The sequence below is a fragment of the Macaca fascicularis genome, chromosome 15 (assembly GCF_037993035.2).
Source record: "Macaca fascicularis isolate 582-1 chromosome 15, T2T-MFA8v1.1".
Lineage (NCBI taxonomy): Eukaryota > Metazoa > Chordata > Mammalia > Primates > Cercopithecidae > Macaca > Macaca fascicularis.
In genome coordinates, this window is record NC_088389.1 from 94,303,572 (window position 1) to 94,316,656 (window position 13,085).

Genomic DNA, 13,085 nt, shown 5'->3' on the forward strand with positions numbered 1-13,085 from the left:
ATCTAAACTCTTCAAAACTAGTCCTCATGAACACATTGGAAGAAAGTAATCTCTCTCTATCCCTATTTTACTACAGCATTTCTTCCACCCTAAAAAACCAGTAGACAGTGGCTCACGCCTATAATCCCAGCACACTGGGAGGCAAAGGCAAGTGGATCACTTGAGCTCAGGAGTTGGGAGACCAGCCTGGGTAACATGGCGAAAACCTGTCCCTATAAAAAATACAAAAATTAGCCAGGCGTAGTGGCCTGTAGTCCCAGCTACTTGGGGAGCTGAAACAGGAGGATCACTTGAGCCTAGGAGGTGGAGGTGGCAATGAGGTGAGATCGCACCATTGCACTCCAGCCTGGTTTATGAAAGAGAGACCCTGTCTTAAAATTAATAATAAAAAATTTAAAAATACTAGAGACAGAGTGACACATTATATAAGAAAAGAGTCAATGTAGCACTAAGAGGATGTAGCAATCCTAAATGTATCAAACAAAGCTGTAAAATATGCAAAGAAAAATTGATAGAAATGAACAAGAGAGACAAATCTACAATTATTGTCAGAGACCCCTTTCTCAATAATCAATAGAACTAGACAGAAAAATCAGCAAGGACAAAGAACTCAGCACCACTATGAACCAATAGGATCTAATCAACATTTATAGAGCACTCCATCCAACAAGAAAAGAATATATACTTGTTCTAAGTGTCTACAGATTATATATCCAAGATAGACCATATCTTGGGCATTAAAAAAACCTCAATGAATTTAAAAGAACCAAAATCATACAGAGAATGTTTTCTGACCACAATGGAATGAAATTAAAATCAACAGCAGAAAATATCCAAACACATGGAAACTAAACAACACACTTATAAATGACCCATAGCTGCCAGGCGCTGTGACTAACGCCTGTAATCCCAGCACTTTGGGAGGCTGAGGTGGGCAGATCACCTGAGGTCAGGAGTTCAAGGCCAACCTGACCAATATGGAGAAACCCTGTCTCTACTAAAAATAAAAAATTAGCCAGGCATGATGGTGCATGCCTGTAATCCCAGCTACTCGGGAGGCTGAGGCAGGGGAATCACTTGAATCTGGGAGGCAGAGGTTGCGGTGAGCTGAGATCACGCCATTGCACTCCAGCCTGGACAACAAGAGTAAAACTCCATCTCCAAAATAAATAAATAAATAAATAAAGGTCAAAGAGTAAGAGTTTCAAAGAAAATAAAAATTACATTGACCTAAATGAAAATTAAAATGAAATATACCAAAATTTATGTGATACAGCTAAGTCAATCTTGACACAAAAATGTAATTGCTTTAAATGTATACACTAGGAAACAGAAAAAGTTCCTAATAATCTATGATCCACCTCAAACACTTAGAAAAAGAGAAAGACAAACTCAAAGCAAGTGAAAGAAGGAAATAAGAGCAGAAATAAAACGAAAAACAGAAAAGCAAGATAGAAAAACCAGTGAAACAAAGAACTGGGTCTTTAAAAAGATCAATAAAATTGACATCATCTAGGAAGACTGACCAAAAAGGTGATGACACAAACAAAGACACCCCTGCCCCCCAACAGACAGACACAATTAGCAACATCAGGAATAAAACAGGAGATATCACTACAGATCCTGTAGACATCAAAAGGATAATAAGGAAATACTGTAAACTCTACACATATTAATTCAACAAGTTAGATGAAATGGACCACTTCTTCAAAAAACACAAACTACCACAACTTACATATACAAAATACATCACTTGAATAGCCCTATAAACATTCAGGAAGTGAAATACATAATCTAAAAACTCCCAAAAAAGAAATCTCTTGGCCCATATGAAATTCTGCCAAACATTTAAAGAATTAAAAACAATTCTACACAATCTCTTTCAGAAAACAGGAAACTTTCCAATTGATTTTAAACTAGTGCTATCCTGATACCAAAACCAGACCAAAGCAGCACAGAAAAAAAAACTACAGACCAATATTGCTCATGAACATACAAAAATCCTTAACAAAATATTAGGAAATAAAATTCAGCAATATATATGTATGTGTACACATATGTGTGATTGATATATATATAGATCTATATTGACATATAGATCTATATTGATATATAGATCTATATATATATAGAAATGAACAAGAGAGACAAATTCACAATTATTGTCAGAGACACCTTTCTCAATAATCAATAGAACTAGACAGAAAAATCAGCAAGGACAAAGAAGAACTCAGCACCACTATGAACCAATAGGATCTAACCAATATTTATAGAGCACTCCACCCAACAAGAAAAGAATATATACTTTATATCTGAACTCTTCAAAACTATTCCTCATGAACACATTGGAAGAAAGTAATCCCTCTCTATCCCTATTTTACTAGAGCATTTCTTCCATATATGTGATATATATATATCTCAAGTAGAATCTATTCCAGGAATGCAGGGCTAGTTCAATATTTAAATATCAATCAAGACAATACACCATATTTATAGGCTGAAGAAGAAAAATCACATGGTCACATCAATTGGTGCAGAAAAAGCATTGGACAAAATACAACATTCATTCATTGTTTTAAAAAAAAAAAACTTAGAAAATTTGTAATAAAAGATGACTTTCTCAACTTGACTTTTAAAAATCTACATAAAATTTATAGCTAACATACTTAAGGGGATGCTTTCCCCCTAAGATAGGGAACAAGGCAAGGATGTTCCCTCCCACCCATTTTACTTAACATGGTGCTAGAAATTCTAGCCAGTACAATAAGGCAGAAGAAAATAAAAGGCATACATATCAAAAATGAAGAAATCAAACTGTTACTATTTGTAGAAAACATGACCAGCTACATAGAAAATAAATTCCAAGGAAATGACAAGGGAAAAAAAACCTACTAAATAAATTCAGCAATGCTGGAAGATACCAGATAAACATACACACACACACACACACACATACACAAACCCCAATGGTATTTCTATATACTAATAATGAACACAGAAACTAAAATTTAAAATATGATACACCATTTAAAATTGCTCCAAAAAAAACCCCAACATATTTACAAATAATTCTAACAAAACATGTACTGGACTTGTATGCTGAAAACTATATAACAGCAACAAAAGAAATAGACTCTGAGTTCCCCAGAACTTGAGCTCTCACCTCAAGAAACACCTGCAAACCTACACAGATGAGAAACCTTACCACTGGGCCTGAGATGGCCATGAGTGGAAATCTGTCCTCTCAGATGAACTGACCAGTCACTATCGCCAACACACAGGGAACAGCCCGTTTAAGTGCCAGAAGTGCAACCCTGCATTTTCCAGGTCAGACTGCCTTGCCTTCCACATGAAGCACTTTTAAATCACAAACAGTGGATATGACCCACACTGCCAGAAGAGAATTCAGTACCTTTTTTTTTTTTACCTTTCACACTGTCTCTCCAGTGAGACAAGGAGTCGACCTGGGAAGCACTACAATCATGGTCAAGTGCTGAACTAAGTCAACTTGTGAGTGAATAATCAAGAAAACTTAGGAATCCAAAAGATAAAAATCAAAGAACAGGTGGGATCTGTGATTGGATCTACTATCACTCCAATTCTAAATCCAACTTGAATATTCCTGGACTTAGAAAACACCAAGCAGGTGACTGGAAGTTGTGGATATAAGGGTATAAATGAAATCCCTAAGTTGAGGGGAGGGAAGACTAGAATTCCCTTGAATTGTGTTTTATTTATTTATTTATTTATTTATTTATTTTATTTATTTTTTTTTTTTTGAGACGGAGTCTCACTCTGTCGCCCAGGCTGGAGTGCAGTGGCCGGATCTCAGCTCACTGCAAGCTCCGCCTCCCGGGTTTACGCCATTCTCCTGCCTCAGCCTCCCGAGTAGCTGGGACTACAAGCGCCCGCCACCTCGCCCGGCTAGTTTTTTGTATTTTTAGTAGAGACGGGGTTTCACCGCGTTAGCCAGGATGGTCTCGATTTCCTGACCTCGTGATCCACCCGTCTCGGCCTCCCAAAGTGCTGGGATTACAGGCTTGAGCCACCGCGCCCGGCCGAATTGTGTTTTAATACAATATAAGCATGAAGATCACCTTGTATTCTCTTTGCCTTCTAAAAATCATTATTATGATGTTAGAAGAAGAAATTCAGATACAGAAAATGTGTGTTAATATCCTAAATAATGGTGCTTGGTGAGTCTTGGTTCTAAAAGCACTAAACAAAGAAGCCAAAGTTCTGAAACGCTGCATACTTTGACAAGGAAAATCTACTTTTGTCTTCTGATCTACATTTATGATCTAAGTAAGGTAAATAAGCCTTGTTTATGTCTTTAACATTTTGGTCAGATGTAGTGGCTCAACACCTGTAATCCTAACACTTTGGAGGACTAAAGTCCCCCTCAACTCAGGGGGACTGCTTGAGCCCAGGAGCTCCTAGATCAGCCTGGACAAAACAGTGAGCCCTGCCTCTGAAAAAAAAAAAAAAAAAAAAAAAAAAAAAAAAAAAAAAAAAAAAAAAAAAAAAAGAAAGAAAGAAAGAAAAATACCCAAGTGTAGTGGTACACACCTATAGTCCTGGCTACTCAGGAGGCTGAGGCAGGAGGATTGCTTGAGCCCAGGAATTCAAGGTTGCAGTGGGCTAAGGTCACACCTCTGCACCCCAGCCTGTGCAAAAGAGCAAGACCCTGTCTTAAAAAAACAAAACAGACAGGCGTGGTGGCTCACGCCTGTAATTCCAGCACATTGGGAGGCCGAGGCAGGCGGATCACGAGGCCAGGAGATTGAGACCATCCTGGCTAACACAGTGAAACCCCGTCTCTACTAAAAATAAAAAAATTAGCTGGGCGTGGTGGCTGACGCCTGTAGTCCCAGCTACTCTGGAGGCTGAGGCAGGAGAATGGCGTGAACCCAGGAGGCAGAGGATGCAGTGAGCCAAGATCGTGCCACTGCACTCCAGTCTGGGCGACAGAGCGAGACTCCGTCTTAAAAAAAACAAACAAACAAACAAAAAAAAACCTTACCATTTTTTGAAGTTTGTTATGCACTGTGGTTTCAGATGTGCAACAATTTGTCAAATGGTTTATTCCCCAGTATGCTTAAGACAGAACAAAATTTTTTTCCATGTAGTTACCTGCCGTAATAAATACGTAATATAAATTTCAGTAAACTACTTCTGTATATTTGTAAATTACAAAGTAAAAAAAAAATGAACATTTTGTAAACATTGAAAAATGAACATTTTATGAACAAATGAACATTTCTCATCGCAAGATGAGAATTATGTTTTAAATAAACCTATAATATTTCATCTAGGGAAAAGAAACAGATTTAAGTAAGTAGAGAGACAGATCACGTTCATGGATTAACACCTCAACATAATAAAGACGACAATTATCCCCAAATGGACATATAGGTATAATATAGTTCTTGTCAAAATATTGGAAAGCTTTTTTGTATATTAGATAAGATTATTCTAAAATTTATATTGAAAGGCAAAGGAACTGGAATAACTAAAATGATTTTGAAAAATAAACTGGGAGGAATCAGTCTAACCAACTTCAAGACTCATTATATGGCTACAGTAAGTAATCAAGACTGTGTGATATACTGGCCAGGAGCGGTGGCTCACACCTGTAATCCTAGCACTTTGACAGCCCAAGGCGGGTGGATTACTTGAGCTCAGAAGTTCAAGACCAGCCTGGCCAACACGGTGAAACCCTGTCTCTACATAAATACAAAAAAAAAAAAAAATAGCCAGGCGTGGTGGCACACGCCTATAATTCCAGCTGCTCTGGAGGCTGAGACAGGAGAATCACTTGAACCTGGGAGGCAGAGGCTGCAGTGAGCCAAGATCACACCACTGCATTCCAGCGGCAACAGAGCAAGACTCCATCTCAAAAAAAAAAGACTGTGTGGTATTGACAAGAGACAGACATGTAAATCAATGCAACAAAATGGAGAACCCAGAAAGAGATCCACACAAAAATGCTAAACTGATTTTGTACAAAGGCACAAAAGCAATTAAATGAAAAAAAGATGGCCGTACAGTCAGGATCTTTCTGCATTATTTATTATAACAGCATGTGAATCTACAATTATCTCAAAATAAAGTTTGGTTTTTTAAAAAAGATGGTAGGTAGTTCCATCTGAAGTAGCTCTTATGGCCAGGCACTGTGGCTCATGCCTGTAATCTCAGCACTTTGGGACAGGGAGGCAGAAGGATCACTGGATGCCAATAGTTTGAGATCAGTCTGATCAACATAGTGAGACCCCCATCTCTAAGAAAAAGAAAAAGAAAAAAAGAGAAAGAGAAAGAGAGGGAGGAAGGGAGAAAAAGAGGAAGGAGAGGAAGGGGACGGAGGGAGGGACAGATGGGGAAAGGGAGAGAGAGGGGGATTGGGGGAAGGGTGAAGAAGAGAGGGAGGGAGGGAGGGGGAGAGAGAAAGAAAAGTAAAGAAAAGGCATTTATACAACAGCTTCCAAACAACACTGTATCTGAAAATTGTCATTAGGATTCTTGGCATTTGTCTGTCAAAAAAAAAAAAAAAAAAAGAAGTCTTATTTTGGGCAGTCAAAAATCATCTCCTGGAAGCACACTTTGCCATAAGAGGCACAACAGGGTATGTTCCTTATTAACAGGACATATTCAATCTACAGTTAGTAGCACAGTTATCTGCCATGCCCCAAAACCAGTTGTCCATCAAGAATTCTGGGTCCCAAACCAGGCTGAAATAAAATATAGGCACATCCTCCTTTTAAAAGATCCAATTTGGGAACAGACAGATTTATTCCCAGAACAATGCATTGGTTTACCAAAACATGTTTGACCTTTCAAAGGACCTCTTTGTGGCGTGCTTCCTTAACACATTTTAGAGGACCCTTTTGATTAAAACTCCACTTAGCTCTTCTTTTTCAGAATCTTATCTGCTTAAGCCATATGGAGCACTCCCCCATGGGACCAAGTAACTCCTCTGTTTCACAGGGGAAGACACTAAGGCTCAGTTCCGTGACCTGCTCAGGATCCTGGGTAGTAGCAGTCCTGTCTCCTAACTCCTATACCACTGCTCTTGTTCAAGTCCATTATTTCTGCTATTCCAACTTTAAACAATTATTCTGGTGGGATTCTCTTCCATTTAGACCTCACACTATACAGAGACTGTTAAACTGAACCCTGCAAGACACAGCCCTCATGAAATCCAGAGATAGAGACACTTTGCACAGCTGCTTTATAATACTGATGAGGAACACCCATGTCCATCACGCTGTGAAATGAAAGAGAACAGGCCCTTCAGGCAGGAGCTGGCCACATTCTCTTTCCAGCTCTGTCCCTCAGTACACATTCGCCTTCACCAACTATCTTACTAACTACGTGTTGGCTTTTTTACCTTGAGTAAAACAGCAGCAGCAAGAAAAAAATATTTACTTCCTCTTCAATGAAAGGAAGAGTACAATGAGATAAACGTAATTGTTCATGTTCCTCAAAACTGAAGCATAAATTATACATGTGGCTGGACAATTATAACCACCATCCTGGGACCATCCTTCTTTGGGGTTCAGATCCTTTTCAGTATTTACAACCCCTTTGCAATGGAAGGGCACAGTTTTAAGAGATTCACTGATTTGCCTGAAGTCAGAGTTTGACCTGTGTCTCATTTGTTTCTAAATCCTTGTGTAGTCTTCTTCGTGTCACATGCTGCTATTCCTAATCACTAGGGACACGTGGAAAAAAAAAGGCTTAATAACTAATGTCAAGTAGGCCAGGATTTTCCTACATCAGCGCTACTGACATTTTGAATGCAATAATTCTTTGTTGTAGGGGGCTGTCCTATAGGATATTTAGCAGCATCCTTGGATTCTGACCACTAGAGGCCAGTCGCATTCCCCTCTGCCAAGCTGTGACAACCAAAAATATCTCCAAATGCTCCCAGATGTCCCCTACTGAACAAAAGTGCCCCTGGTTGAAAACTACTGTGCTTTACATATAACATACAAATACATGGAAACAACGACCTAAGAAGAGAACTTTACAGAAGGCATAATTCTCTTCAAATATTTGAAAAATTTCCATATAGAAGCAGGAATGGATTTGGCATGCCAGGGAGCAGACCTATACCCAGTGGGTTCAAGTGGGTTCAAGTTAATAATAAAATCAGCTAACATTTATTCTTCCTATGTACCAGGCACTGTTCAGTACACTTTGAAGTATTATTTCATTTAGTCTTCACAATAACCTTGTAAGGTCAGTAATACTGGCCCCACTTTACAGGTGAAAAAGCTGAGGCTCAGAAGAGAATAGTTAAAAGAATTTGCCCAAGGACCAAGAGCTAACAGCAAAAGGCAGAACTCGTACTCAAACCAAGGTCCAATACTGAGCCCAAGCTCTTAATTGCCAAGTATTATGACCATGACAAATTAAGGATTTTACCTCAGTAAAATAAAGAAAATAAAGAACTTTTTGACTTAAAAACTGTTTCTTTCATATGGAGATTTCTTAAAGAACTCAAAACAGAACTACCATATGACCCAGCAATTCCACTACTGGGTATCTACCCAGAGGAAAAGACATCACTATACAAAGAAGACACCTGTACTTGTATGTTTATTGCGGCACTATTCACAATACCAAAGTGATGGAACTAACCTAAGTGTCCACCAATGGTTGACTGGATAAAGAAAATGTGGTATATATACACCACGGAATACTACACAGCCATAAAAAAAGAACGAAATCAGGCTGGGCATGGTGATGCATGCCTGTAATCCCAGCACTTTGGGAGGCTGAGGCAGGTGGACTGCTTGAGTCCAGGAGTTCAAGACCAGCCTGGGCAACATAAACAAGACCCCATCTCTACGAAAAACATTTTAAAAATCAACCAGATGCTATGGTACACATCTGTAGTCCCAGCTACTCAGGAAGCTAACGTGAGAGGATCACCTGAGCCCAAGAGGTTGAGGCTACAGTGAGCCATGATCACACCACTGCACTCATGACAGAGTGAGACCTTGTCTAAAAAAAAAAAACAAAGAAAAAAAGAATGAAATAATGTCTTTCGCAGCAACACGGAGTTAGAGGCCATTATCCCAAGAGAACTAATTCAGAAACAGAAAATCAAATACTGCATGTTCTTACTTATAAATGGGAGCTGAATGATGGATACACACGGACATAAACATGGAAATAACAAACAGTGGGGACTCAAAAAGGAGGAAGATTGAGGGAGGTTGAAAAATTACCTATTGGGGCCGGGCGCGGTGGCTCAAGCCTGTAATCCCAGCACTTTGGGAGGCTGAGATGGGCGGATCACGAGGTCAGGAGATCGAGACCATCCCAACATGGGCTAACATGGTGAAACCCCGTCTCCACTAAAAAATACAAAAAACTAGCCGGGTGAGGTAGCAGGCGCCTGTAGTCCCAGCTACTCGGGAGGCCGAGGCAGGAGAATGGCGTGAACCCAGGAGGCGGAGCTTGCAGTGAGCTGAGATCCGGCCACTGCACTCCAGCCTGGGCGACAGAGCGAGACTCCGTCTCAAAAAAAAAAAAAAGAAAAGAAAAATTACCTATTGGGTACAATGTTCACTATTTGGATAATGGGTACACTAGAAGCCCAGTCCCCACCAGTTGGCAATATATCCATGTAACAAACATGCACATGTACCCCCGATTCTAAAGTAAAATTTCTTTAAAAAAAAAAAAAACTTTATTTTGCAAACAATTATTTCCGCAGCCACCATCTCAATCCTATCTCTCCAGATCAGACCCAGAAAACCTGCCTTCCTTTGTAACTTTCAGGGAAGTCTGCTCTGAACTCCACTGAGCCCCTGTACAATACTCAATCCTTCCTATTTCAAGTTACTCAAACTTAGTAACATCCAACTTAGATGACAAGCTCCATGAGAGCAGGGGCAAGCAGCTTCTCACACATATTACACGCTCCCATACAAAGCCTTGCACATACTGGGGCTCAATAAACACTTTCTAAATAAATGTTCCTGAGGCCGAAAGCCTCCCATACCACCCCTACCCTCCAAAGCCCACACCATGAGGGATGCTTAAGCAAGCACCTTTAAGAGATGTGATTCTTGCATTAGAGCTGAAGATTTTATTGGATATGCTCTGAGTTTTTTCCAACTCTGAGAATCTGAGTCAGGAAAAGGCAGAAAGGGACAGATGAGAGGCAACACAGCCTTCCGGCTACATCTTCAATCAAGCTACCAAGGACTCCCTTGACTATGACCAGAAATCATGTGTCAGGGACTACATCTATTTATGTGTGTACGTATATGTATATACACTTACATGTACACATATACAAATACACATATACATGTATATCTGCAAATGCATATCTATCAGTTCCCTCTGTAAGAAATTAAGCAGACAGGCCAGGTGCAGTGGCTCACACCTGTAATCCTAGCACTTTGGGAGGCCAAGGCAGGTGGATCACCTGAGGTCAGCAGTTTGATACCAGCCTGGCCAACATGGTGAAACCTCATCTCTACTAAAAATACTCTACTAAAAATTACCTGGGCATGGTGGCAGGCACCTGTAATCCCAGCTACACAGGAGGCTGAGACAGGAGAATTGCTTGAACCCGGGCGGCGGAGGTTCCAGTGAGCTGAGATCGCACCACTGCACTCCAGCCTAGGAGACAGAGTAAGACTCTGTCTCAAAAAAAAGAAAGAAAGAAAGAAAGAAAGAAATTAAGCAGACAAACATCTACAAGGTTTCTGAGGCCCTGAAGCCAGCACAAGGATGTACAAATAATCAGGAGTCTCTTTCTTCCCCTGGTATATGAACGAGGTAAGGCACATAATGCTCTAAAGTAACAGTCCCCGTAAAACACCAGCACACCTGCCAACCAGTTCTACCTCCCTCAGGTATCAGCGTCTGACACCCTTTCAAGAAAGTACCAAGTGGCCAAGCCCTGTTCCTGGAAGAAATGGGAGCTCATATGTGTGAGATGCTTTGAAGAGATGCTCACATATAGTGGAGGAGGAGAAGGAGAAGCATACTTTGCAACATTAAATATTAAATTGGAGGCCACCTGTCAAGAGAAAAACTCTAAATAGAATTAGATTTATTTGAGAGCCCAGATTTCCAGGCTATACTTCCATTTCTCTTAAAAAAAAAAAAAAAAAAAAAAAAAAAGTTATGCCTAGTATTTATACAAAGTAGAAGCCCATCTTCTTACCATATCCAGCTAGTGGCAAGTTCTCTGAGCTAACCTGAGGGTAAAGTGGATGGAGAGCTGGCTGAGAATGCCACAGAGCAATCAAGCAAACACTTTGCCCAAGGGTCAAACTAAGTGGAACAGTTGTTGACGGAAAAGTCGTGCCATAAACCATTTGTGGTCTCTCCTTAACTTTCTCAGTGTTTTTGAGCAGTAGAGAGAGGACAGGAACCACCAACACAAGTTTTTCCTACCATCACTAGGTTTTTTACCACTGTACCTGGGATATTCTGGTTCTTTCCTTCCTAACTTCTATCTCCATCAATAGCATGGCATCTTCGCCCTTCATGTGCAACCAATCACCACCCAGTAGAGGCAGAGATCTAACTATCCAAAAAATGCATTCAGACAGATAAAACAAGAGCCAGTGCAAAATAAAACACATCATCACCACCCAGGAAGCTTCCAGGACCAACCACAAACACTCTCTTTCAATTTACAGACAGGTTTTTCCTTTTTCACCTGACTACTGACTCGCCCAACTTGGGATAACCACCAGTCAGAAGTTTTTAAATGCATGTATCTCATTCCAGGGGGCCAGGTGTAAACCAAGGCCAGTTGAAAACCGGCGCCATTTAATGAGATGTCGGTTTAAATGGGCCTATTTTTTTTTAACCTACCATTGTAGAGCAAGAAGTGAGCTTGGAAGCCTGCAGTTTAGCGCTTGTCACCAACCTTTTTTCTAAAGTCAAGGCAATTAGGCCCATGACTGTTAAAAATCTATCTCAAAGCTCTTGTCCTGCGCACATCAATCACAGTCACGGCTGAAAACAAACAGAATTTTAAAAATTTCTTTCTCCACACCCAAGGACAAGTGTGAGGGCAGCCGAGAAATCATGGCGACAGGAACAGCCGGTGTCCAAGGGGGCAGCTGCTTCTGAGACCTGCTTTGAGACGGACAGAGAACCAACCCGAGGTACTTTTCTCTCCCAATGTCTCTCCCTCGGCTCATTCACCATATTTTGGTCCAACAAACTGTTTTTCTCCTTTGAGAGGTTTATGGCGAGGGCAAGAGGGACTGAAGGGAAGCGAGGGGGCGACGCCAGGGATTTGCTGCTACACGTAAAGCTGGAAAACGTGCAGCTGTTTACTACCAGCGCCCCGTAGACTCAGAGCGCAGCTTGCAGCTGAGCGCTCCCCTCGGGCGCCGACCCCGCCTCCCCCACCGTTCGTGCGCCTTCGGCTTTGGAGGCGACACACCACCTGCCCTCCCCGACGCGCTCGCAGGACGCCGAGCCCCCAACCAACGCCGCGCGGGCCCCCAGGGCATCAGCTCGGTCTCCCCTCAGCCCCCGCGCCCACGCCGCGCGCCGCTCACACCAAGTTACCTCGGAGGCCCGGGTTGTCGTCTCTGGCCCGAATCTTTCGGATTTTGACGGGGCGCCCGCTCAGGGTAGACAGGACCAGACGTTGGCGCAAGAAGTTGCACCCCGCGTAGCTGAGGGAGTTCGCCTGAGTCGCCATGTGCGCGCCCTCCGCAGAGACCTGAGCAGCCCGAGTGCGGCGACTTCGGACAGACGCGGGACCCGTGACCCCGGCGGTGGTGGTGGCTGCGACACCGACGGCGGCAGCTGGGGCTGCCTCCCGCAGCCCCGACGCGTCCACGTGGTTTGGAACAGGAAGACGGAGAGACTAGACACCGGGTCAGAGGGGAGCGGGGCGGAGCCAGTGGCCACCTCCCCGCCTCCCCGCCCGACCGGGGCGGCCACCACGCCGGGCCACGCCGCTATTGGCCCGCGCCGGATCAGGGCGGTGCCCGCGCCGCGCCTCCATTGGCTCGCGCTGAAGCTGGGCGGTGCCCAAGCCGCGCTGCCATTGGTCCGTAGTGGAGCTGGGCGGTGCCCGGGCCTTG

General features: G+C 42.3%; 1 protein-coding gene across 5 annotated transcripts in view; it reads right to left on the reverse strand.

Annotated features, from left to right (window-relative positions):
- RCL1 (RNA terminal phosphate cyclase like 1) overlaps positions 1 to 12,850 on the reverse strand; it is a 63,026-nt gene extending 50,176 nt beyond the window's left edge. For all 5 annotated transcript variants that reach the window (XR_012424734.1, XM_065530595.2, XM_005581793.5 and 2 more), the window contains exon 1: positions 12,562 to 12,850. Coding sequence is in view for 2 of the 5 variants with exons in the window: in XM_005581793.5 (XP_005581850.1) it covers positions 12,562 to 12,697 (136 nt within the window). In the remaining 3 variants the exon portion in view is untranslated. The remainder of the gene's footprint in view (positions 1 to 12,561) is intronic.
- Between the last annotated feature and the right edge of the window lie 235 nt (positions 12,851 to 13,085).